The 26,611-nt window shown below is 45.8% G+C and overlaps 1 protein-coding gene across 3 annotated transcripts in view; it reads right to left on the bottom strand.

The window, feature by feature from the left end:
- Window positions 1-9,614: 9,614 nt before the first annotated feature.
- The window catches only part of TUFT1 (tuftelin 1), a 43,829-nt gene continuing 26,832 nt past the window's right edge, over window positions 9,615-26,611 (bottom strand). For 2 of the 3 annotated variants that reach the window (XM_067727774.1, XM_067727776.1), the window contains 10 exons: window positions 26,284-26,370; window positions 25,257-25,346; window positions 23,324-23,389; window positions 20,165-20,278; window positions 16,065-16,193; window positions 15,386-15,480; window positions 12,646-12,751; window positions 11,686-11,769; window positions 10,685-10,785; window positions 9,615-10,098 (listed from right to left, as the gene is read on the bottom strand). In XM_067727774.1, coding sequence (XP_067583875.1) covers window positions 10,035-10,098; window positions 10,685-10,785; window positions 11,686-11,769; window positions 12,646-12,751; window positions 15,386-15,480; window positions 16,065-16,193; window positions 20,165-20,278; window positions 23,324-23,389; window positions 25,257-25,346; window positions 26,284-26,370 — 936 coding nt within the window. In that variant the 3' untranslated portion in view covers window positions 9,615-10,034. The remainder of the gene's footprint in view (window positions 10,099-10,684; window positions 10,786-11,685; window positions 11,770-12,645; window positions 12,752-15,385; window positions 15,481-16,064; window positions 16,194-20,164; window positions 20,279-23,323; window positions 23,390-25,256; window positions 25,347-26,283; window positions 26,371-26,611) is intronic. The other variant, XM_067727775.1, reaches the window with a different exon arrangement.

The raw sequence follows: 26,611 nt of genomic DNA, 5'->3' as shown, positions 1-26,611 counted from the left end.
GAACTGTCATGGTGCCTATGGCTGTGTAATTTAGCTTGCTGATGTGTTACAGTGAGCATATACTGAGGCTCAAGGTCTAGTGGAAGTCAACTTGTCTGCCATCTTGGGCCCATTTGGTTCAAATCAGTTTATGTCATGTCCTCGGGCTATGTTGTTCTTTCAAAGGCTGTGTCCTGCCCGCTTCCCTCCCATTTCACAAGGACTCTGGGACAAGATTTTCTATGACTGACTCCTGGTTCCACACTTCCTACCTGTGCATCCTTTCTCTGTGTCTCAATTTCCTCATCTGTAAAACGGGAAGTAAATGGCAGTAAGCACTCAGTAAATGTTCTTATTAGGTAGACATTATTATCTTGATTTTATAGATGAGGAAATTAAAACTGAGAGAGATTAAATAACTTTTCCAAACCGGCATGGCCCAGTGAATGACAGATCTAAGATTAGAAGAAAGATCCAAAGCTCATGGACTCTTAAGCTCCATGCTACATTATTTCCCTACTGTTGAATGACTGACAAATGAATGAAGGAATAAATAAAATCCTTTATTGCTGAAAACAATGCTAATAGTTGGCATTCGACTCTTACATGGGGAGGATACTAATACTCCAGATTGGTCTCTTCCATACTACCTGGGACCAATTAAGAGAGAAGATGAAAACAATTCAAAACAAGAAACAGAGGTAAGTGCCCTCTTCAGCACAGAGGAGAATACAGGTTTCTTCTAAATCAGTGAGGACTTTGTGGCAGTACAAGGGCCAGGCACTGTGGGGATTAGATATTTCCCTGACCTTTCAAAGCTTGCAATCTAGTTGGGGAAACAAACATATGCAAAGTCTGAATTATAATGTCATAATTATTACATCCTAATACAGGGCGATACAGATTATTTATGTTAATTGATTTCAGAAAGGGAACACACAGCACAGGCTTGAGAATTCTGGGAAGACTTCCTGGAAGAGAAACTCAGGCCAAGTCTTGAAGCATGATTAACTTTCTTTGATGTTAGCTCTGATTCTTTTCTCTCCATCTCTGTAGATCTGGTTGGTTGGTCACCAAGGCCTATCGGTACTTTCCAAATGACTCTCACACCAGTCCTGTACTTTCAAGTCCAGCAGCCATAATCCCAATTCAGTCCCTCATTATTTCCTGCCTGGAAGTACCCTAACAATCTATTAACTTGTCTCTTTGCTGTCAGCCTTTACCTTTTCAGTCCATGTCATCCACCTCTTTCGGATTAGCCTTCCTATTTATGATGTCACTCCTATGATTCATTCATTCCAACTTCCCTTCAACTAATATTTATTGAGCATCTACTGTGTTCCAGGCACCACTTTTCTATGTACTAAGATATTCAGTATCGAACAAGACAGGCAAGGAAGAACCCTGCCCACCATCCACCTGGGACTTCCATACTAGTTTTTAAAAACTCCAGCAGAGACCTGTGGCAAGGCCCACCCTACTTATCTCCCCCTCCCCCTAACCTCCTACCACTTTCCAGCAGGATCTTCAGCTGGGCTCATCCCCCCACCCCACCCCATGCCACATTTTTTCCCAATGCAAGCTTTCTTTATGTCCTTTCTCTTTGAACCTACCTGCCCAAATCCCTCAGGGCCTGGTTCTAGCTCCACATCCTCCCCACCCTTCTCTGTTTCCTCTTATATCACTGTCTGCCTCTCTCACATTCGCATTTCACATGTTCCATTATCTATTTCTATTCATTTCATTTCTATCGATTTCTATTCCATATGGTGGTATTTTTTTCCTCTACTCACCTGACAAGATTCTAACCTTCTGGAGGACTGCAACCCTGTTCTATATTTTTCCATCCTGGCCTCCCCTAGCACCTGGCACATTTTTGTACAAATAATAGTTTTTTCTCTTCCTTATCCTCCTCATCTTTTTTTTTTTCTCCTAACGATAACAACTAACATCTGTAAAGCAGTTTACAAAGTGTTTTCAGGTACATTACATTCCACAAGCTGCACTATACGCCTGTATCAATTATCAATAAATATTTGATGGATTAATAGGGCAAAAGAGGAAGGCATTCCAGGCGAAGGAAATAACACTAGCAAAGGTACAAAGAGAGGAATGATCCTGGCATGAACAGAAGGCAGTGTGGGAACACAACCCTGCTGGAGAGGGAAGAGTGAACACTGTAGAAAATCTGGAAAATGAAGGATAAAGGTAACAAAAACCAACAGAAAAATAAATCCTGCCTTAACACTAACATGGTTAGCAGTGAGGTGTATTTATTTCTAGCCTTTTTTTTAGAAATATTTTTTTTCTTTTGCTAAAGCTGTAATAAGTGTCCATAAAATTTTGTGTCCTACTTTGTTTCACTTAACATTCTAAGCACAGTTCCCTGATGTGACATAGTCTTCATAAAGGCCATTTGTAGTGAATGCATCTGCATGTACCTATCCATTTCTCTTTTGTTGGACACATGTTTCCCATTTTACGCTATTATAAGAAGCACAGATCTCTTGTGCAGAGAAGACATGGAACAAAACTGGGTCTTTGGTGAAACCTCAAATTATTCTATGAAGGCTCACGTGAGCCTAAAGCATCTCTGGACTTTTTAGTCACCTGAGCCAGTCAGACTGATCCATTATTGCTTAAGCCAATTGGAGCTGCATTTTCTCTGATTTGCAACCCACATTATCCCACCTAACATAAGGGCTCCAATGGCAGGACTGAGCTTGTCTTGCTCACTGTCGTAAACCCACCTGAATCCTCAGTCCAAGGCACAGAGTAGGAGCCTAATAAACATGTGCAGAAAAAAGAATATGAACTCTTGTATGAACTATCCATTCTTTTTTTTTTTTTTTTGCAGTACGCAGGCGTCTCACTGTTGTGGCCTCTCCCGTTGCGGAGCACAGGCTCCGGACGCGCAGGCCCAGTGGCCATGGCCCACGGGCCCAGCCACTCCGTGGCATGCAGGATCCTCCCAGACCGGGGCACGAACCCACGTCCCCTGCATCGGCAGGCGCACTCCCAACCACTGCGCCACCAGGGAAGCCCTGAACTATCCATTCTTATCCTGACCAGTGATCTAGAAGGATCTTAGTACTTTTATCAATATAAGCTTATCAACAAAAATGTTGCCTCTTCATCATATTTGCCACTAGTAATTACCCATTTTTTGGCCTTCTTTAGTTCTTCAATTTAGAAAGTTTACACTTTTATGAACTAAAATATTTTCCTTCATGACCTTTATTTTTATTTTTTATTGGGATATAATTGACATATACCTTCATGACCTTTAATACTAAAATTCTAAATGGATCTCCTCTCAGAGTTGATATTCATTTGTATTTTCTTCTAGTTTTTCTACAGTTAAATTGTAGTATTTAATTTCTTTCATTTACCTAGAATTTATTCAGGTGTACTGTTTAAGGTTAGAATTCTTTTTTCTTTTATTTTCTAAATTCTTTTTTTTTTTTTTTTTTTTTGCTGTACCTGGGCCTCTCGCTGCTGTGGGCTCTCCCACTGCGGAGGATAGGCTCCAGACGCGCAGGCTCAGCGGCCATGGCTCACGGGCCCAGCCGCTCCGCGGCATGTGGGATCTTCCCGAACCGGGGCACGAACCCGTGTCCCCTGCATTGGCAGGCGGACTCTCAACCACTGAGCCACCAGGGAAGCCCTATTTTCTAAATTCTTAACCAACTGTTCAAACGCCTTTTCCCGCACTGAGTTGCAATACTTCTTTTATCCTTTTTTTAATGCTTATATAAAATTGAGTCTATTTCTGCCTAGCTATGTAATATTTCACTATTCGCCAAGGCTAATAATCCTCCAATTAAGGGCTGTCTTCAAAATTTTCTTTGCCATCTCCCTTGTTTATTTTTCCAGATGAATTTTTAAAATAATTATATCTAATTCTAAAAGGACTCTTGGAATTTTCACTGTAAGTACACGAAGCCTAAAAATAAATTAAGGAAGAATTGACATCTTTACGATTTTAAACTTTGCCATCCAGGAAAGTTTTTCTTCATTAAGTTTCCCATATTTTTCAACAAAATGTGGTCATTTTCTTCACAAAGATTACTGACGTTTCAAATGAAGTTTATTTCTAGGTATTTTGTATTTGTTATTTTAGATTGTTTTCTAACTGGGATATTACTGGCATATGTAGGGAAACTTGCTAACTTGTCAAGACAGTCCAACTGACACTCTAATTGTCCTTTTGTTTCTTAGCCATCTCCCTGCAGTTACCACCCACAAGTCTGAGTTCTGCCCTCTGGAGCTAGGTGGAGTGAAACTGCACCTCCTTCTACAGGACAGATTTTCATCTCTTGGAGACTGCTATCATGTTTCCATCAGCCTTCTTTTGTCCTGGCTAAATAACCCCGCTGATAGGATGAAAATGTATCTGGGAGTAATTCAAATGACAGTGGTGAGGTGGGTGGATTTGGGGCAGGTTAGGCTAGAGGTGGGGTACCAGTGAGGACTGGCTTCTGTGGTAATCCAGGCTTAAAGAGATGGGCTAAGATGAGGCTGCGAACATGGGAAGGGGCAAGTCTGGGAGATATCTCAAAAGAGGAAACATTAGGACATATTGACAAACTAGATATAAGGAATAAAGAAATGCAAAGAGTCAAAGATGGCTCTAAATCACTGAAGAAAGTGATTCTCTCTACTAAGAGGAAGTATGAGAATTGAAAAGGGAAGGTAGTTTCAAAGGAAGTCAATTTTGGTCCTCCTGACCCTGAGATTACAATATATCCAAGGAGACAGATCTACAGCCTAGTTGTGAGATAATAGAAAACATATGTATTGGTCTGTGTCCTGGGTTCCTGGCACAGGGTTCCTAACACCCTTGTCAATTCCTAAGTGATAAATGCACTAGGATCATCTTTTATTCTAATGAGGGGACTCCGGCCGGGCTCCTGGACGGGGGCTGGTCACCAGAAAGACCAAGCCATGATTAGAAGCTTGGAATTCTCAGCCCTGTCCCCCACTTACCCAGAGAGGAGAGAGGGACTAGAAATGAAGTTCACAATTAATCATGCCTGCATGAGGAAGACTCCATAAAATACCAACAGTATGGGGTTCGGAGAGCTTCCAGGTGGGTGAGCACATCGTTATACTGGGAAGGTGATGCACTCCAACTTCACCGAGACTGAACCTCCTGCACTCGGGACCCTCCCAGGCCTTGCCCTATGGATCTCTTCATCTGGCTGTTCATCTGCATCCTTTATTATATCCTTTAATAAGCTGGTAAAGGTAAGTAGGTGTTTCCCTGAGTTCTGTGAGCCTCTCTAGCAAATTAATCGAACCCAAGGAGGGGGTTGTGGGAACCTCTGGTTTGCAGGCAAGTCAGACAAAAGTCCAGCTAGGGACCTGCTACTTGCAGTTGGCATCTGAGGTTGGGGAGGGACAGTCTCTTGAGACTGAGCCCTTAACCTTATCTCCAGGTAGATGGTGTCAGAATTGAGTTAAATTGTAGGACACCCAGCTGGTGTTGCAGAGAATTGCCTGTTATAGGGGGAAAAACCCCCACATACTTGGTGACCAGAAGTGAAGTGTTCTGTGTATGCAGTAAAGGAGACATACAGGTGAAAAACTGAGTTTTTCCTAAACATCAGTGTTTTTCCAATTTTCCCCCACAATCATATGTTTTACATAGCAGGCCAGTTCAAACGCAAACACATAGAAATAGATATAAAACAGATATAAGTGTCCTCAAACTCCTGCAGACATATGCGAGTTTGGCCTAGAATACCCCCCTGAATTGACAGATTAAGTCAAGAGGACAAATGACTTCCTTCCCCTCAGCTTGTGAGATCCTGTGGTCTAAGACTTGGCGACCAATACCTGGTCAGGAAATTAATTAAGCTACCACCATCTACCCTCAATCCCATGTCCCAGAGGGCTCCAGAGGAAGAGAGATTCCAGAAGAAAGGCCACACACATTTTAGAGTTCAAAGTAGGTCTCACTGCCCACCCACAGAGCACACAGAGTTAGAAATTCCTCACCTTTTAAAAACACATCTCCTTTAGCCTCAGGCTAGATAAGGATTTTCCTTGGAGAAAGAGGGGCTAGAGAATATTTAGGTCTCCAACTTTGAGTTTCAAGGTCATGGGGCTTAGAACTGGGACAGGGAAGATAGGAAACACTTTCTCCTTGCGGAAGTGAGAGTCCTAAATCGAAGCATGGAAAAGAGGCCAAGGGCCCTAGGCTAACATCTGCTGTTGGGTCAGAGCCTGAACAAAACTCAGGCCCAAGCTCCGCAACGCTTGGCAATGAGGAATGAGGGAGCCCACGGGATTAGCAGAGGCCCAACAAAAAACAGCAACACACATTGAAGAGCTGATTAAAGACAAATTTGCTTTTCTACCCCAAGGGATATTACCCTCCTCAGTCAAATTAAGTTGCTTTAAGCCATGTCATGTCAAATCATCTTTACAGAGTACATCTTGGAACATTTCATAATACAAAATTTTTTTAAATAGAGTTGAAAATAAGCCAATCAATTTTTGGCTTTAGATACTTAGTTTTAAAAAAGAGGAAGTGAGAGAGTAGCACTGACATATATACACTACCAAATGTAAAATGGATGGCTAGCGGGAAGCTGCTGCATAGCACAGGGAGATCAGCTCGATGATTTGTGAAAACCTAGAGGGTGGGATAGGGAGGGTGGGAGGGAGACACAAGAGGGAGGGGATAGGGAGATATATGTATACGTATAGCTGATTTGCTTTGTTGTACAGCAGAAACTAACACACCATTGTAAAGCAATTATATTCCAATAAAGATATTTTTTCAAAAAAGTAAAAAATAAAATAAAATTAAAAACTGAAAAAAAAAAAAAGAGGTCCAATGTACCATTTGGTTGAAATACCATGTCCCTGTCAGGATTTTTTCTACTCAGGGAGGGGACAAATGAAGAGGTGGGAGGACAGAGGCAAGGAGTGCTTCTGCAAGCTTTTCCCATGTTGGGGTGATGCTCCGGGTTTATAGCAGCCTGCTGCTGATGGCTGCGTGTCCGGGCAGCTCTCAACACCCAGCTCAAATAAACAGGCCGTCATGGCAAAGGTCCCAGGGAGTCAGACTCAATCTTCCCTCTGCGACATATTCAAGGAGCACAGAGGAGTTGGCTTACAAATGACATAACTCAGGCAATAAACAGGCCACTGAAGTCAGGAGCAGCTTCTCACCACGCCCTTTCTCAGGCCCTGGGCTATTCTCCATCTCTAAGGGAAAAGTTGCCAGGATATAAACTACCTTTCCCTCAGCTACTTTTTCTTCCCATAGACCCTTCTTAGCCCCTGTTCCTTTCAGCAGTGGTACAACTAAACTCGGGGAAATATACACCAGGGGCACTTTTTGGTCCCAGGAATCTCTTAGAGCTCTAGTTTTTTTTTTTTTTTCCGGCCGTGCCACGTGGCTTGTGGGCTCTTAGTTCCCTGACCAGGGATCAAACCCGGGCCTGAGGCAGTGAAAGCGCAGAGTCCTAACCACTGGACCGCCAGGGAACTGCCATTAGAGCTCTAGTTCTAATCTCCAGAACGTTTCCAGACCACCTCATTATCTCCAGATGGAAGCTCTGCTCATCCAACCACATCCTTGAGACCCAGCCCAGAGCCTCCCTCTCCTGTGCGGTGGCTCACTCGCTCCTGTCTCCTTCCAGCCACGCAAGTCAGTCACCTTGGCACCTCAGGTAACCGCACCCTGCTTCCACCCTCTTAATATTCGGAGAACAAGCACAGTCTAGATACACCCAGGCCAAGCAAGACTTCCAGAGAAGGAAGAGAACCCAGGCTGTCAGAAGACAAACCCAGGTCTGGAATGGAAGGAGGTATCCAGTGCATCCTGAAGCCTGGATGTGAATTAGCTGAGAAGCAGACAGGGGAAGAAAAGTCACAAGAGAAAAATTTACATTCTTTTGATTGAAGGAGAAAGGGGACTAGAGAGGAAATGCAGCCAGGGATGACAGGGGTTCCATTTCTAGTTTCTTTGGTACAGGGAAGATTCGTGTAAATTTAGCTATGTCCCCGTTGGGCCCTGCAGTCAACTACATTTTTTGGCAGAAAGAAAAAGATGATCAGTGGATTAATTGAATGATGCCTAGAGATAGCCAAAAACTAAAGCCTCAAACAGCTGCAGTCAGCATTTCCAGAGTACTTTTCATTTCTGCGAAGCACATGGAGTTAGTCATCTCCCTCCAGTGCTGATTGGTAAACCTCTAAGTAATCATAGGACCTCTGTCTGTCAGCAGATCTTTTCCAACTGAGGAAGACACGCAGTGGCCAACCTTAGGGATCCCACAAGGCCACCACCCCAGACAGGGTCAGAGCTCAAGTTAGGGGCTACCTCCTGCAATGCGGACTCAGACTATGGAGCTGAGCTGTTTAACAGAGACAGGCTAACTCCTCTGAATGCCACAAAGTCCCCACATCATCGTGTTGGGGATGTCTCCGTACCTCCCAGATGTGGACAGCAGGGTGCCCACCTGCAAGAGGCACTAAAATTATGCTCTTTCATCCTCCCTGAAAAGTGAAAAGAAACCAGGCCAGGAGCTCAAAGAGACACATTAACATAATTTATTAAATTCACCCCACAAAGAACATGCCACAGGAAAGAATATCAGAACTGGAAGGGCTCATGGAGATTATCTGGTCCAGCCCCCTCGTTTCACAAATGGGAATGGCGAGAACACCAGAACACCAGAACACGATGGACAAAGCCAGCATGGGAGCTCAGACCTGATGCACAGAAACCACAGACTTAAGGCTTCTGGTTTTGAGCCAAGTAGAACTTAAAGACTTAATTTTTATTTTTCATTTTTCTGTGTCCTACGGTACCACATTCTGACGCTTATCTCCTCCTTAAGGCTGCAGGAAGAGCCCTAAAGAAACTCGATGAGTGGCAGGTTCACTCAGAGCCAGGGTAACAAACTGACTGTGGAGCAGAGGGGTGCAGAGGGGTTAAGGAAAGAATTCAATCCCTCCTGATTGCTCTCTTCCCCCAAACAACAGACACTCAGACCCAGATGCTTCAGGGCGAATATATCAATACTTGCCTTCCTGAGGTTTGGAGGAGGAAGGGAAAAGCAGCAGGAAAGAGAGAAAAAGACTATGACATCATTCTGAAATCGACAAGTCCACTGGGAACACTCTTTTCCCTCTGTCAGAGCAAATCCAAACACCGCAAGAGAAGGCTGCAGAACTCTGAACTCTTGGTATTTAATCAGTTGTAAGCAAAAACACCAATAACTTAGCAAAATAAATACCATGAGAGTTTCTTCGCTGAGACTGATGTAACCCAGTGAAAACAGTTTTTAGGCTCTGAGTCGAGAAGAATGAGGTGTATCTTGCTCCGCAACTTAGGGGGAAACCCTAAGAGATTCTGGGAGTCCTCACAACAGACAGAAGTCGCCCGTAACTGTCCGTGGTCTCACAGAACCTTTCTGCTATGAGCTACTCCCTGAAGGACATTCCCCCTCCCCAAAAGACAAGGCCGTCCAGTCAAAGTTGAGGTTCACAGGCCATGACAGGTAGCCCCATTGTCTGTCTGCAGGAGGCCCAGGTCAGCATGGGCTGAGGGTGGAGCAATTAGAAAAACAAACAGTTTGTCGCTAAGAACTGAGCTGTGTTTAAGGAAGGAACTTCATGCCCCGGGGCCACTCTCCAATCACTGCTGACATCTGTGCCTCCAGCCTCTAGGGCTGAGGTAGATCTTGTCACCTCTCCTGACCTGCGGAGGGCCTGGCTTCTGGGGCAGAATAACCGGCCTCGGCTACAAACTCCAGTCTACAACAGAAGGGAGGCTCTGCTACAGAGAAAAATAGTAACTATGGGAATAAGGCTACTGCCCTGGGTCCTGTAGGCAGGATATCGCCGGCCTCCAGAGGCTGCAGTGTCCAGAGGGGGAGCTCATCCCCCGTCCGCCCAGCGTAGAGGACTGGCGTTCGGAACCATGAAGGGAGCAGTCGGGAAGTCAAAGTCAGGGCCGGCAGCCTCCAGGGGTGGTGGGCTGCTCCTCAGGCCAGAGGCACCAGCAACAGCAGCATCTTGTCTCCTTCAGCTCATGTTTCCATCACTCGGATGAGAGGCATGGGCTTTGGGCTGGGGGTCTTGGTGATCCTAACGCTGAAAAGAGAGTCGGAAACGCTGAGTGCCCTGTTGTTGCCCACCCTTCACAGAGCCACCCCTCCAGTTTGCCTCTGGATTCTATCCTGCAGGGCCCGCTGATCTCGGTTCTCATGCCTTGAAATAGTAATTGTCAGTGCTAAGAGGTTAGGGGACTGGTACTTTTGTCTGGTGGCAGGGGTGGGGAAAAGAGAAGGTGCAGCTGAACACCTTAGGGGTGGGTATGGCTGTGATTCTTGGTTTTTTTTTCAGTCTTGGACCTTTTTGTGAATCTCTTGGAAACAAAAGGCCCTCTCCCTGGAAATATGCCCTTACTATACATTCACAATTTTTGCATACGACTTTAGGGGCTTCAGGCGCCTCTAGCACTGTTCACGGGCCTCTTTGGGGTTCTGGTATCAGGCTCTACTCTAAGCTGGTTAGAAAGTGGCTCAGGTGGAGAATGGGTCAGATTCGAGACTGAGAGAAGGAAGCTGGATTTAGAAGAGCCTCATCCTGGCCTTGGCACTAAAGGTCTCCTTCCCACGGCTCTGTCCCTCTTTCCTTCACTTCCTACCTGGGGCCCACTCCATTCATGCCCACTCACCTGCCCAGGTTCTCAGTCTTGGTCCGGTTCTGGGTGCTGAAGTTGCCATGGGTGATCTGTTTCTCTATCAGGTGTTCCATCCGGTCGTGCATCTCTAAATTCTGTAACACAAGTTATGAGATTAGAATTGGGCTTCCTCTGGTTTGCCCCGTGCCACATTTAACCAGCTCATTCTGGTCTCCACCTCTGTGCGCTGCTGTCACCCCAACCCCTACCGTGTGTGCCACCAGGATGCCCTCTCCCTCCAGTACTTACTTACTCCAGCCTCCTTCCCTGAAGGCGCGTTCTCTCAATAACTGTGCAGCACTGATCCTCTCCTGTAAATCCTCTCTATACATTTCCTGCATATAATTTCCTATAGTCTGCTGAGATATTTACTTATGTTTGTCCATATGCTTTTCTATAAAGTATTCTTAGGTATTTTTTAAATGTATTTTATCTATAAATCTAGACTGCAATCTCCCTGGAGATAAACAACCCTGTCTCCCATTTCTTTTTATCTCCCCCACTAGCTGGGACCCTCACACAATGGCTGCAAAGCAATCTCAGGTAGTCAGTCAATGGACAGGAGGGGCCCTGAGGTATAGGTAGAAATCAGACCAAGAACTCATTAGCTAATCGAGCCCATCGCCTTAGCCAAGGAGAAGACTCCACCCGTAGAATGCGTCCTCCTTCAAAGCTCAGCTCCACTGTCAGCTCCTCTGCCAAGCCCATATAGTCAGAATGAAGGGCTGGCCTCCATGCTGCTATGTGGCACAGGGCTTGCACCATGAGGATATATCCTTTCAGAGTGGGGACAGGTCTTACCATTGTTTGCAACTCCCTGAAGAGTCTTAGAAAATGTTCACTCGGCGGAACTGAAGATCATCCAACCACCCCAGCTACTCACTTCCGAGCAGCAGCTAGACAGGATCGAGACCCCCTCCGGAATCTCCCCCTCCCTATGTCCAGTTTTTTCTTCAAGAGTCTGCTCCCTTCCCAGGGCTGCCCAGAACACACACCTCGGCTTCCAGGTAGGCGATCTTCTCCTTGAGCTCCTGGATGGCAGTGTCCTTTGACTGTATCATAGCTTTTGAATTCTGGAGCTGCAAAGTTATGGCAGACACTGAAGCTTGTTCTGAAATGACTCATTACATACTCATCGCACTTCGCCCTGCTGCCGGGGCGGGGGAGCCAGCAGAGACAAAGGGCAGAGTTTTGCACCTCTCACGTGGCTGGCTTAGCTTTTCTATAAAAGCCTTGTTTCAGTGAGTGTTAAACTCTTGATTACCCCAGGTGTGGGGGCAGGGGTTTGAGGGGAACACCACCCTGATAATCCAAAGTAATGGATGATTTCAAAACCCCTTCCATTTGACTTTGGGAAATACAAATTATGTATTGGTTCAAGAGATATTTACTGAGTGCTTACCCTATGACAGGCCCTGTTCTAGAGAATGGGCAACATCAGTGAACAAGACAGAAAAATCCTAGCCCTCATGGAGCTGACATGCAGCAACTATGCCCTCCCAATTAGGGTATCTTAAATTCTCAAAACGATTCTACGAAATGGCATATTCTGAGTGTGCTACCCTAGCTCAGGCAAGGGAAGGCAGAAAATGTGCATGAGGGGCAAAGGCTGAAAATCTACACACAGATAAGTGAGTTTACTGGGACTTAATTACTCATTTACCAGCACTCTTCAACGTGTGGGCGAGAATAACCTCGTCCTTCTTCTCCCAGGGGAACGCACAAGGCAAATAACCAAACAAGTAGGGGAAAGATGGGAGAAAAGCAAATCCCAATCACCCTAACCTAGTAATCGGTTGCCATAAATGTTTTACGGGACACTTAATGAATATAAGCCAAGATACCCAAGCAAATAAATCAATAAAGGTGTAGACTTGACAGGAAAACAGGGCTAGACAATGTGGAAACTTCCAGAGGGGGTAACCCAGAGCAGGGTAAGATCTAACCCTGCTTACCTGCTCTATCATCTGCCGGACTTTCCGCTGCTGGCTCTTAAGCATGTCATCCAAGTGGTGGATCTTCTGCCGCAACCCAGCCACTTCCTTTTCCAGGTTAGCAGCTCTGGGGAGTAAGACCAGAAGGCTGAGACAAGGGGAAAAGATGCTTTCTCCACCCAGTCACAGTAAGGGCCTTGGGCTCAGGGGCTTACGATCAGGCATGATTCCCTCTGCCTGATTCCCCAGTGGTCTGCTATAAGGAGGAGGTGGTGGGACACCTTAGAACAACACATCAGAAGCATCACTAGAGATCATCTAGTCCAAATAAGGGGACTGAGGCTCGGAAAGGTTAGAAAGGATAAGTCATTCCGGATAGTTCTACGGATAAAACTAGAGCCAATAGGTAGATGTTTCAAGGAAGGAGTTCTTGTATTAACACAGGAAAGACTTTTTCAGTATTAAAGTTGTCAGCAAGTGGACTGCCTCGTGTGTAATGAACTCCTCCTTCCTGGAAAGATTCAAGTACAAGCTGGGATTATGATACCCTAGACCATCAAGCTTTGGCAGGGATTTTATATCAAGAGGGAGATAAGATTTGAGGACCCTTAAAGCCTCTTCACACAAGTCCATTTCTAAGTCTCCTGATTCCCAGCCACTGCTGCTTCCTTTGCCTCTTCTAAGCAAACTGGGCCAAGATCTCCAAAGGTCAGGCGGCTGGGGAGTCCAGGAGTTCAGAGCGCTGAAGAATTGCTGGTACCCATTACCCTCTGGGTCTGCCTGAGGAAACAGACAAGCGCCCACTGCTAGAAGATGGGCAGTGCTCGGCGTGGGGGACAGTGCAATCTGAGCCTCCAAACTCATCCTTCCTAAGCTTCAAACATTCTAAGTTGTCACCCTCAGCTCTCCAGTGCCCTATTACTCAGTCTCCTTTTATTTAAAAAATCAGCATTCATGATGCATAGCTGTCATTTGCCATCCCCAAGTCTCAGTTTTGGATTATCTGGTCTTTTGTGTTTCTCCTGCTCCTTCCACTCAGTCTCCTGCCCATGAGCACCTCCACCATTGAGGAGGGAGTGCTGAGTAATTTAAAGCAATTCTGGGGCTTCCCTGGTGGCGCAGTGGTTAAGAATCCACCTGCCAATGCAGGGGACACGGGTTCGAGCCCTGGTCCGGGACGATCCCACATGCCATGGAGCAACTAAGCCTGTGCACCACAACTACTGAGCCCGTGCACCACAACTACTGAGCTTGCACTCTAGAGCCCTTGAGCCACAACTACTGAGCCCCCGTGCCTCAACTAATGAAGCCCATGCGCCTAGAGTCCATGCTCCGCAACAAGAGAAGCTACCACAATGAGAAGCCCGTGCGCCGCAATGAAGAGTAGCCCCCTCTCGCCGCAACTAGAGAAAGCCCGCGCACAGCAACGAAGACCCAATGCAGCCAAAAATAAATAAATAAATGTATATAAAAATTAAAAAAAAAATCAAGCAATTCTGCTGTGAAGTCTGAAAGAAGGCTACAATAAGATGTCTGCATTTTTCATGTCAGGCAGGCCTAGATCAAGGATATCCCAAAGGAGAGAAAAGGACCCCCCAGAAGACTGAGGGGTCCAAGAAGGCAAGGATTGTGTCGGTTCATCTTGGAATTCCTTAGAAGGCCCTTCAGGTAATGTCTGTTGAACTTAGAAAGGTCCAACTTATACAATGAAGTCCAGACCAATATACTAATGTTAAATTTGACTTACCAGGACTTCCCTGGTGGCGCAGTGGTTAAGAATCCACGTGCCAATGCAAGGAACACAGGTTCGATTCCTGGTCCAGGAAGATCCCACATGCCGCGGAGCAACTAAGCCTGTGCACCACAACTACTGAGCCTGCGCTCTAGAGCCTGTGAGCTGCAACTACTGAGCCCGCCTGCCATAACTGGAGACCATGCTCCGCCACAAGAGAAGCCACCGCAATGAGAAGCCCACGCACTGCAATGACGAGTAGCCCCCGCTCGCCGCAACTAGAGAAAGCCCACGTGCAGCAATGAAGACCCAATGCAGCCAAAAATAAATAACTTTATTTTAAAAAATTTGATTTACCATCTGAGATCTTCTATATTACTTGCCAACAGCGTAAAAAATTTCTAAATTTGTGAAGGTCCAAGAATGGCTCAATCTTTGCCCTGTAGGTTTCATTGGTCTGGGGCCTCTGATCCCCTCTGATCAGAGGGAATTCGCAAAATCCTCTAAGCCTGGAGTAGAAAGGATCTCAGAGATCCCCTAGATGCCACTGCTGACAGGTGGGTCTCAGTTTCTGAGATGGTTCAGATGAAAGAAGTTCAGTAGCTCTCCACGAAGCTGCTCATTTTATTTTCATCAGCACGACTTGTGAGGAAAGTATTCAATTTTACCCTCAGATAGTTTACAGTTGGTTTTTGGTTGGGGGGGAGTAAGCTGTGGTGTAATAACACCACTTCCACATCCAGTATGACAACCAAGGAATGATGTGCCACAACGGCAGACACTTTACCAGCTCCTGCTTGACCCTGGCTCTAAAACTGTAGAAGCCCTTTCTTCAGGTTATTACTCCCTGGAAAATGAGCTCCTTGGAGATGGGAGCCTCCCCAGCAGTGTCTCCCTGGGCAGGGCCCCACACTGAGCAGAGACATGGTGAGTCAGAGCTGGAAAATCTGACATCAGCACCAGCTTCCTCCCCAGGTCTGTGCCCTCCCTTCCCTGCACCCCAACCTCACAGTGAACCAGAGTCCTTACTTTTCTTGTTCTGCTTGGCAGTCAACCTTCTTGCTCCGAAGTTCCTCCAGAGCTGTCTCCCCTTCCCTGACCTTCACCAGTAAGGCCTGATGCTCCTGGATGGGCCAAAGGGAAGAAAATCTAAGATGAGGAGATGGCGACAGTTCCTGCGTTTGGGGTGAGATGGGCGCTAGGGCTGGCAGTCAGCCCCTGCTGGGCCTGGGACAGCTGCCAAAGAGCAGCAGCCCAAGCTGGTTTGATGGGGCACTCTCCCCTGTCCGGGATAACCCTTCCCACCCCAGCACATAGAAACTTCTCAGCCTCACCCAGCTGCCCAGAGGGAGAGTCCGGCCCTGCATTATCCAGGCCCCCCTGCCAACTATGGCTACCAGTCCCCAAGAAACCAGGCTGAGTGGCTCCTGAAGAACCATCTTCAAAGGCCAAAGGGCAGCTATACAAGAACCCGCCCGAAATGGAAATGGGTTCAACTCTAGTTGTCAAGGGCTAAGTTAGACAGAGAAAGACCTTCCCATTCCTTAAGGGCTGAAAGGTCCTCAAAGGTATTTGCCAAAGGAAGCTATGAAATGTGATTTTCTGGAGCTGCTCAGAGAAGGACAGTCCCTGCGACCACCTCAGTCAATCCCCAGGCGCCTTCCGGCCCAGGAGTCTGAGTGCTGAAGAGCAAGAGTCCAACAGTTACCATCTCCATTCCCAGAAAGCATCTCTGCAGCTCCCCGACTTCCGCCTCCTTCTGTTCCACTCTGTCCTCTGCTCTCTGAAGGGCCACCTGATTCTGTTCTGCTTCTCTCTGGTACCGATTGAGTGTGACCTGTGACACAGGATGGGGATGCGTTAAGCAGGCAGAGGGACAAACATGGATAAAAACCTTAGAAAAAAAAAACCCGGAGGGGGACTGCCCTGGTGGTCCAGTGGCTAAGACTCCGTGTCCTCAATGCAGGGGGCCCGGGCTCAATCCCTGGTCAGGGAACTAGATCCCACATGCTGCAACTAAGCGTTCATATGCCGCAACTAAAGATCCCACACGCCACAGCTAAAAATCCCACACGCCGCAACTAAGACCCAGCACAGCCAAATAAATAAATAAATATTAAAAACAAAAAAAACAGGAATCTGGGTGCAGTGATGGGAGGAGGGAGGCAACCCTGATGAGCACACCGCTGTCTCCCACTCACTGTTCCAGGACCACTCAGGAGACTAGCAGATTAACTCCACTTGCAGGGTTAATTGTCACAGAGTTGATCAAGCTCTACTTTAGAGTGACACCTGGAACCCACAAGCACCGGTTTCCAGATGGATGACTTCGTCAACAATCCCCACCAGCCCTCCAGTGCCACCCAAGCGTAACCCAGTGTTTCAGCTTTCCTCCTCGTGCAAACACAAAAAATCCAGGGGAGGAGATCTCCATGTCCTTCCTTCTGTCTCCCACTCTTCCTCGTCCTCACTTCCAGCAATACCGGAAAGGCCAAAATGGCACCCGGAAGGGCTACTAGCACCAGGAAGCATTCGCTCTTTGTCAAGGATGATAAGCCAATTTGGAAAGGAGAGAAGCAGCACTTGTAGTGAAAAAGTAAGAACTTGCCTCCTTTCCTCCCACGTGCATTTTGCCAACTCCAGTCATCCTTCAGGTCTCAGCTTAGACATCCCTTCTTCTAGGGAGCTCTGAGCTCGGGTAAGGAGTCCTTCCCTGTGTGTCCACAGAAGACACAGCCCTTCCCTCTTATAGCACTGAGCAGATTTTGTCCGGTCACTTGTGTGCACCGCCCAGGAGACCATCAACTTCATGATGGCGGAGACCTTGGGCACTGTTACCTTTCCAGAGCTCAGCACAACACCGAGCACACAGCCACCGCTCCCTAACATCATGAATGGAACTGATGGTCATCTAGTCCAACCCTCTACTTTCACAACTAAAGATCAACTGACCTATTCAAGGTTACACAGCCAAAGAATGACAGAACCCGGTTACTTCGTCATCCGTTTCAATGCTTCCCAGATACCCCATATTGACTCCCCCGTCAGTTACTAAAAAAGAATCCAAGTAGCCTCCGGAAAGCCTAACCAGACCTGGTAAAACAGAACACCAGCAACCAGTCTGTCTGGCACCTCCCAAGTCAGAATCAAGGAGGAGAAAGCAAAGCACGGGATGATGTGTGATGGGATGTGTCCATGCTGCACACAGCTCTGTCCAGAGCAAACTCACGGCAAATCCCTCCTCTACAGGAGCCAGTAGAACGGGAAACCATGAGGTTTTCCTCAGGGTAACTGACAACCTTGCCCTTCCTACCCCCCATATTCAGAAAAGGAGACCAGAAAGTCTAATTCACCAGGAGATACAGAGAAAAGCCTTCAAATGTCTCATATTAGCCTGGAACAGGCCAGCCCCATGGGCGGGAATGTAAAAATAAGGCCTCTCGGGCTTCCCTGGTGGCGCAGTGGTGGAGAGTCCGCCTGCCGATGCAGGGGACGCGGGTTCGTGCCCCAGTCCGGGAAGATCCCACATGCTGCGTAGTGGCTGGGCCCGTGAGCCATGGCCGCTGAGCCTGCGCATCCGGAGCCTGTGCTCTGCAACGGGAGGGGTCACAACAGTGAGAGGCCTGCATACCACAAAAAAAAAAAAAAGGCCTCTCATTTCTGTACACAAACATTGCACCCAGGTTGATGTGTGCTCGGAGTACAGCATTAACGGGCCACAGATGATCCTCACACCCAGCTGTAGGATCACAAAGGAAAAAAACACACTCCTCTGCCACATCAGTCCCATAGCTCCAGCCAGCTCTGCCCTAAGGGAACCTCTTAATCATAAGAGGGTGTGGTGACCTACCCCAACAGTGGGAGAAACCCAAGGAGCATCTCCTATCGTAGGTGGGTGCTGCATGCCTTGGGGTTAAAGGGCAGCCCCCTGTAAGAAGCCATGGGCGTGTGGTTAACAGCTGTCAGGGGTCTTCTAGCCTTGGGCTTTTACTCAGGACACTTTTGCTCAAGCTTTGAAACCCAGGGCCAGCAGAGCCCCCCGTATGCTGCCAAAACCAACCAGTACTTCACAGTGTCTCTCAATGTAGAAATTTCTTTCTAAAATTCACAGTCTGGTCAGTGCTACAGCCTCGACCTCCCCTTCCTCCTGTTCTACTCCAATAAGGTAAGGAACAGCTGGTCATTGAACCAATTCATTGTCAACCTAATTATACAAATTGTGGAATCTGAAATAGATACAACAAACTCCTTTACTGCACAGCTACTCTGTTCTGAGACAAACTAATCTTAGTATTACCCTAAGCCCAAATTATTTAGGATAAGAAAACCCATGTGTTAAATGGATCACTAAGAAAAATATAGGATATTTTTTATTTCTAAAACCCTTTGAATAATAAATATACTTACATATATTACCTCACTCAATCCATACATCAAACCTGTGAGGTATATTTCATGACCCCTTTGTACAGAAGTTGAAACTGATGGTTAGGGAAGTTAAACTACTCACTCAGGTAAGACTTCGACTACTCTTGAGGCAGTTGATCACTCTCACTGCCCTTCGTCCTCACCCTCAATACACCTCTCAAAATTCCCTCTCTTAGGGAATTCCCTGGCGGTCCAGTGGTTAGGACTCCACGCCTCCACTGCCGGGGGCCCGGGTTCGATCCCTGGTCAGGGAACTAAGGTCCCGCAAGCCGCGTGGTGTGGCCTAAAAAAAAAATTCTCTCTCTTAGTCCATAAAACAGAAGAGTTCAGGCTGGGATTCCTCTTTCCACCAGACCCTGGCAAGCCTGGGCAGGGCAGAATCCTCTGATTACATATTTCTGACCTAAAAAGTACTTTACGTGTGGGTGAACAATACCAGATAACAGAAGGTTACTCTCACACAGAGCAGCTAGGAAAACTGCTCTGTTTGCCCAGTGTACCTCATCTTATACCCAAAGAATTGTCTGGAAAGCATGGAAGACGTCACATACTTTTAAAAGTGGGGGGCTTTCTCTATATAGAGATTTTTGTATTTTTTTAATCTTCTACAATAACCTAGTATTACTTTTATAGCAATAATTGAGATACTCACTCAAGATCACAGAGCTCTGGGCAGGAGTAGGGATAAATTGGGAATTTGGGATTAACCGATACTACTACTATATATACTGTAGATAAACAGCAAGGACCTACTGTATAGCCCAGGGAACTATATTCAATACCTTGAAATAACCTATAATGGAAAAGAATCTGAAAAAGAATATATATATGTGTATATAACTGAATCACTTTGCTGTACAACTAAAAACATTGTAAATCAACTATACTTCAATTTCAAAAAAAAGATCACAGAGCTCTGTGTTGTAAAGCCAAGTCTTGATCTAAAGTCCCCTGACTCCATGGGCACAGTTCTTCCTAAGGCCACACCAATTCATCCACTCACCCTGTCCACACTTAAGAGGCACCCACCTGATGCCAAGTGTTGTCCCAGACACTGGGGATGCAGTGGTGAACTGGACAGCAACAGTCCTTGCCTGCATGGTGCCTAGAGCCCAGCAGTCCTTATAGAAAGGACTTCTGAAGTACCTGCTCTCCCAGACCAGCATCACCACTCTGCTCCAGTAGAGCAGAGACTCAAGAGCTAGGCTTAGACAACAAAAACTATAAATATCCAGGAAAGGGCAAAGCAGACAGGAAGTGCTCCAGGCCGCAGAGCCTAGCCTTTCCAGTTGATGGCACTCCAGCCAGGAAGACTTCATCTGCACCTGTATCCAGTGGCCCAACCCTTAGGGCACCTTCTCCCCAGATCCCAAATCTCACCTCAAAATCCACACGGTCTGACTGGTGCTGCCGCTCAGCCTCCTGCAGCTTGACAAGCAAGTCCTGCACGGTCCTCCTCAAGCTCTCGACATCTTCATCTATACAGGTGTCCACCTGCAGCCAGAGGAGGGAAGGGAAGGTGAAGTTACTATGTTTGTGACTTGGTAAGACGAGGTCCCCCCGACAACGCACACTTGTTTGGACCATCTTGCTCAGACCACCCTCACAAAAGAATTCACATCGCACAAGGGGAGAGTTAGTCAGTCATAGGCACTAAGGAGTTCTGAGTTATTCATATGAAAACACTCTCATACCTTAAAGAACTTAACTAGTTTCCAATCACCTGATTATTTTAGGACACACTGTAGTAATCTTTATACGTGTATCAACTGATTAATGAACAGGTATGTTTATGCCGTTCTCATGTGTCTGTCCTGCTTCCATCAGACTAGAGCTCTCTGAGAGCAGGGACCATGTTTCGCTTTGGACTACAGTTCCCCAAGGGCAGGGACTGTGCCACATTCATCATGAGGGGCATGTCCCAAAGGCACGTCTTTTGTGGTTCTCTGCACTTAGCACAAAGATCAGCAGATAAAGGGTTACTGACAGATGGGCAGCTTAAGGCAAAAGCACCCAATAAGTCCAGAAATCTGATTCGATGGAGGAAAAGGTGTCTCACTGAGGTTACTGTGAGCCTCTCCCCCAGGCACACCCAAACTGGCATGTATGCTCTCGCCTCCATCTCTGCTGCACTTCAGTTACCAGCTCCCTTGAGTCTGACAGAAAAGTCCCTCCCGGTCTTGCACAGCGGGGAAATAGCAGCACCTTCAAACCAGAGCACAGAGCTCAGCTGGGAGGAGCGGACAGGGTCCCTGGGTGGCTGTGTTATCACTGAGTCCTGTGGGCCTTGTTTCTCTATCTGGGAAGCAGGGAAAAGACTCCTTACCACGCCCTGCCTTACAGCCTGCCTCAAAACTAAGATAATATCCGGTAGGGCTTGGAGCCTGTGAGAAGAAAGGCTGAACAGATAGTGCCAGGTATTATTATAACTTGTTGCCAACAGCATATTTGCCAAATATGGTGATTCGGGGAAGGGAAACATCCAAACTGCACATCCAAAGTAAGTGGCTAGAATCACAACATTCCAAATCCAGCCGTCAGTAAGTTATCTGGTCAGTTCCCCTATGTCTGCGCCTATGCTGCTGGGCAGGTGAGAACGTTTGAAAAGGCTCCTCCTGGAGCACAACTGTTATGTGTTTATTTCAAATGGCATTCTCATAAGACTCTCTGATGACAAGGAAAAATTTAATGATACAGTATGAAGAGAAAAAAGGGAGTTATAAAACTTTACATGCAGGAGCTAGAGACAACAAACCAGATTTTGACACAGCAACATAGATAGAGCCTAAAAACATGGTGTTGGATAAAAAAAGGAAAAAACAGAAATACAGCACAAGTCCATTATGAAAATTAAAAACGGGCTTCCCTGGTGGTGGAGTGGTTAAGAATCCGCCTGCCAATGCAGGGGACACGGGTTCAATCCCTGGCCCGGGAAGATTCCACATGCCACGGAGCAACTAAGCCCGTGCGCCACAACTACTGAGCCTGCATGCCACAACTACTAAGCCCACGTGCCTAGAGCCCGTGCTCCACAACAAGAGAAGCCACCGCAATGAGAAGCCCGTGCACCGCAATGAAGAGTAGCACCTGCTCATCGCAACTAGAGAAAGCCCGCACGCAGCAACGAAGACCAAACACAGCCAAAAATAAAAACAAATAAATAAATTAATTAAAAAATCATATTTAATAGGCATATTTAAATCATATATTGAATATGTTAGAGTGAGTACCTTTTGGTGGGGGAGACAAAAAAAAAAAAAAGTGAAAGCAGTGAGAGGTCTTTATGGGACCAATGATGATAATGAGCCCTGAACTGATGGGAAGGTCTGATTCAGCTCTGCACTTGAGAGCCAAACAAACCTAATCCAAAAATATACCTGCCCAAGCAAAGAAACAAATGCAACGAAATGCTATATACAGTCTAATCTCAATATCATAAATATATATTTGCACTGAAGGAAAAACAAAGGAAATTTCACCAAACTGGTTTTTCTCTGGGTAGATTACAATTGATATTTTTTTCTTCTTTCAACTTTTCTGTGTTTCTGAATTTCCCTAATTTTCTACAATATGTGTGTCTTAAATTATTATGTAATCACAAAATATATAATAACAAATGTCATTTAAAAAAAAAGTACAGCCATGTTTATTTGTCAATTATACGTCAATAAAGTTGGGGCGGGGAAAGAAAGTACAGCTACGGAAGGAAATACTTTGTCGTTCAAGAGAATGAGATAGATTTACACATACAAATATGGAAAGAAGGCTATATATACTTTTCAGCTTAAAAAAATAAAAAAGCAAGCAAGAAATAATGTATTTATCACAACTGGAATTGTGAAAAGTATGTGCATATTATATACAGACATTTATCCATGTATGTATAGATGGTGCATGTGTATCTATTAGTGTATATACACAGATACATATGGCTTTTAAATATGGTTGTCTGTGTATAGAAAAACACTCTAGAACTTTAGACTAGAATATTAGAACTAATAGGCTAAATATTAGAATCACATGAAGAGCTTTTAAAAGTCCTGATGCGTAGGCCACACTTCAGACCAGTTAAATTACAGTCTCTAGGGATGGCACGCAGATATTGCGTCCTTTAAAGCTCCCAAGGCCATCCTAATGGGCAATGAAGGCTGAGAAGCACTGCTCTAAAAGGACCCACCCACGGGAATTCCCTGGCGGTCCAGTTAGGACTCTGCGCTTTCACTGCCAAGGGTGTGGGTTCGATCCCTGGTCGGGGAACTAAGACCCCACAAGCCACGTAGCAAGGCCAAAAAAATAAAAATTAAATAAATAAAAGGACCCACCCACTTCAATCTGTTAACCTTAAATACTTTCAAGGAGTGGGATTGGGGAAGGAAAATTTACACTTTATATATTTCTCCTTTGTTTGAATTTTTACAGCAAGTAAATATTACTCTCATATTTAGTGAGAGAGAGAAAGCAATAAACAAAAGGATCAGGAAGGATTATTTCCTGCCTCTTGGCCAAGCAGTAGTTACCACTATTTTCCCTGTTACCTACCTCGGGTGGGCTGCTATGTGGGGTCAGGGGACCTTGACTAAAGCCATTCGGCTTTTCTAGCACCACCTATTCAAAGAAAAATAAAATTGGTAGTGAAAACAATCCCAAGCAATCAACTTTGAAACATTCTTCTCCTTGTTTTTTTTTAATTGAAGTATAGTTGATTTACAATCTTGTGTTAGTTTCAGGTGTACAGCAAAGTGACTCAGTTATACATATATATATCTATTCTTTTTCATATTCTTTTCCCTTATAGATTATTAAAAAATATTGATTATAGTTCCCTGTGTTATACAGTAGGTCCTTGTTGGTTATCTATTTTATATATAGTATTGTGTATATTTTCATCCTAAACTCCTAATTTATCCCTCCTCCCTGCTTTCCCCTTTGGTAACCATAGTTTGTTTTCTATGTCTGTGGGTCTATTTCTGTTTTGTATATAAGTTCATTTGTATCGTTTTTTTTAGTATCATATATTTTTGAAACATTATTCTTCTAAGAGTTCAAATCTTAGATAGAAAGAAAGAGGAGAGAGAGAGAGAAGGGGGGAGGAAGAAGAAGAAGAAAAAGAAGGAAGGAAGGAAGGGAGAAAAGAAAAGAAAAAAGGACATCTAGTGCTCCGTGGGAAAATGGAGAAAAGAGGGAGTGGAGAAACATGTGCAGCCTTGAGGGGGAATACTCTATCTAGCCTTGTTGGGAGGAGGAAAGAAACCCCAGGCTAAAACCTTTCAGCAGACTGGAAAATGTGCAGGCACATTCCTCGCAGCCCAGGAAATACAAGCTGCTGTCTGCCATAAACAGTTTCCTTTGCCCCTCGGGGATCCTGACAAAGTCTGACACAACATAAATCAAAAGGGGAAGCGGCATTTGCTGCAGTTCTTTCCAACCCAAAGCCTAATTAGTCATCATACGACTGCCGTTTTGTGTAAACAAGGTGCCTGGACCTCCGGGCTCTGAACACATTAGGTTCTTCAGTCACTAGACAAAGCACCTCCCACCAGCCAGATGTGAGCTCAGGCAGTGAAAGTCTTACCTCCAGCCAAAGCAAAATGAATTAAGGAGAATCCACCACACAAGCCTAGCACATGCCCAAGACGAAGGGTAATTTTGCTGGCACTAGCTGCTAGGTCACTCTTCCCCTTAGGAGAATGAGGGCAGGATCTACTGGAGAAGGACCACCGCAACCAAACCAAAAGCAAATGAAGGAGACACAGCTTGGAATCTAAGGGAAGATGAGGGTGAAGTCATGGAAGAGATAGTTCTGCTCTCCTGGGGACATTTCTATCCTCAAATTTTTGAAGAACTGAAAAACAGGATCCCAGGATCATCCACCCCAAGAGGGATTCTCCAACCAGTTTGGTCTAACAAACATTTACTGATGACCTTGTGCATCCCAGACCCTGGGCTGAGGTGTGGGGACACAGAGACGAGGGTCAGGGGGTGAACCCTCACCTGGAGGAGCTTCCTGCCCCAGGGTAGAGATAGCTATAGACACAGACAGTAATAATAGACAAGGACCAAGACTTCCAATTTACACCACAAGCATCACCAAATTAAGCAAGATCAGCTTATGAGAAGTTCGGATTTATAGGTTAATTGTCTCTTTATAAGACTCTGTACTACAAGAAGATTGATCACAGAATCCTTATATATAAGATGGCCTGCCATTAACTTAATAATTTTATTGATATAAATTCAATTTTTGCACATGTTTTAGGAACAGGTGTGCTTGTATGTAGGCTGATTAGTGTGAATACAAGTGTCCATCTGCCGGAGAGCCCTAACAATGTTGTGAGTGCTCAGAGAAGCCAGCATCACTTGTATTCTCGCCTTTCCTGGCAGCGGCATTAGATTCGGCACCCACTGGGTGACTGGTAAATGGTACAACCCCACCTCCTCAGTGGGGACCCAACCATGGACCATTTCCTATTACCTGTATCTCCTGTTGATGGAGAGAATCTCCTGGATTTCTGTCGAGCTTCCTACTTATATCCTCCCGGAGCTTCTGCAGGCAGTTCCTGGCCTGGGAGGAGAGGGCAAGAGGCTTTAGCTTTGGGAAAGAGAGCACACCAACTCACCCACCTTTGTGCCTATCCACAACCCATACTCCTATGAGTCAGGTACTGTTCTAAGTACCGGCTGGGAAAGGAGAGATTCTAGTCAAGTGGGGCTGCAACGCAGTCCCTCCTATACAAGCAACAAGATAATAAAAACCGTGCCCTGGTATATCTAACATTTTAGTTGTGGAGACACACAACCCAAAAGACAAATAAGTAAAACATGTAATATGTCATGGTGACAAGTGCCAAGAAGAAACATGAGCCAGAGTGAGGGTTAAGAAAAGTGGGGAGGGGACTTCCCCGGTGGTCCAGTGGTAAAGAATCCGCCTTCCAATGCAGGGGACACAGGTTTGATCCCTTGTTGGGGAACTAGGATCCCACACGCTGCAGGGCCCATGCGCCTCAACTGGAGAGCCTGCGTGGCACAAACTGCAGAGCCCACATGCTCTGGAGCCCACGCGCCACAACTAGAGAAGAGAAAACCTGCATGCCACAACTAGAGAGAAGCCCACGCGCCGCAACGAAAGATCCCGCGTGCCACAACGAGGGTCCCGTGTGTCGCAACTAAGACCCTACATAGCCAAAAAAATAAACAAAAGATAAATAAATAAATATGTTAAAAAAAAAAGAAAAGTAAGGAAGCAAGGCTGGCAACTTTAGGTAGGATGACTGGGGGGACAGTGCTAGGTGCATGGTGCTTAATAAGTATTTGTTGATTAATGGATTGGTTGATGAATGGAAGGGTCAGAAATGATATTTACACATGAGGGGGCATGGTGCTTTGGAGATACGAAGGGAGCAGAAGGGAGAAAATCAGAACCTACAAAAGAAGGGAGCCAAATAAATGTGAGGTTCAGAGGAATGACCTAGGTCATTTCCACGAAGGGAAGGGGTGCCCACCTCCTGGATATACTGGACCTCACTCTTCAGCTGGTTAATATTCTTCTCATGGATCATCTTGTCTCCTGACTTCCCCTTCAAGTACACCTGAAATAAGGAAAACAACACTAATTAAGAGACCTCCAATGGAAGCAACCTAAATGTCCATTGACAGATGAATGGATAAAGAAGATGTGGTGTATATATATACACATACACACACACACACACACACACACACACACACACACAAAATACAATATTGCTCAGCCATAAGAATGAAATAATGTCATTTGCAGCAACATGGATGGACCTAGAGATTATCTTACTAAGTGAAGTAAGCCAGACA

The sequence above is a fragment of the Pseudorca crassidens genome, chromosome 2, assembly GCF_039906515.1.
Source record: "Pseudorca crassidens isolate mPseCra1 chromosome 2, mPseCra1.hap1, whole genome shotgun sequence".
NCBI classification, from domain to species: Eukaryota; Metazoa; Chordata; class Mammalia; order Artiodactyla; family Delphinidae; genus Pseudorca; species Pseudorca crassidens.
This window is presented reverse-complemented; position numbering and strand designations above follow the sequence as displayed.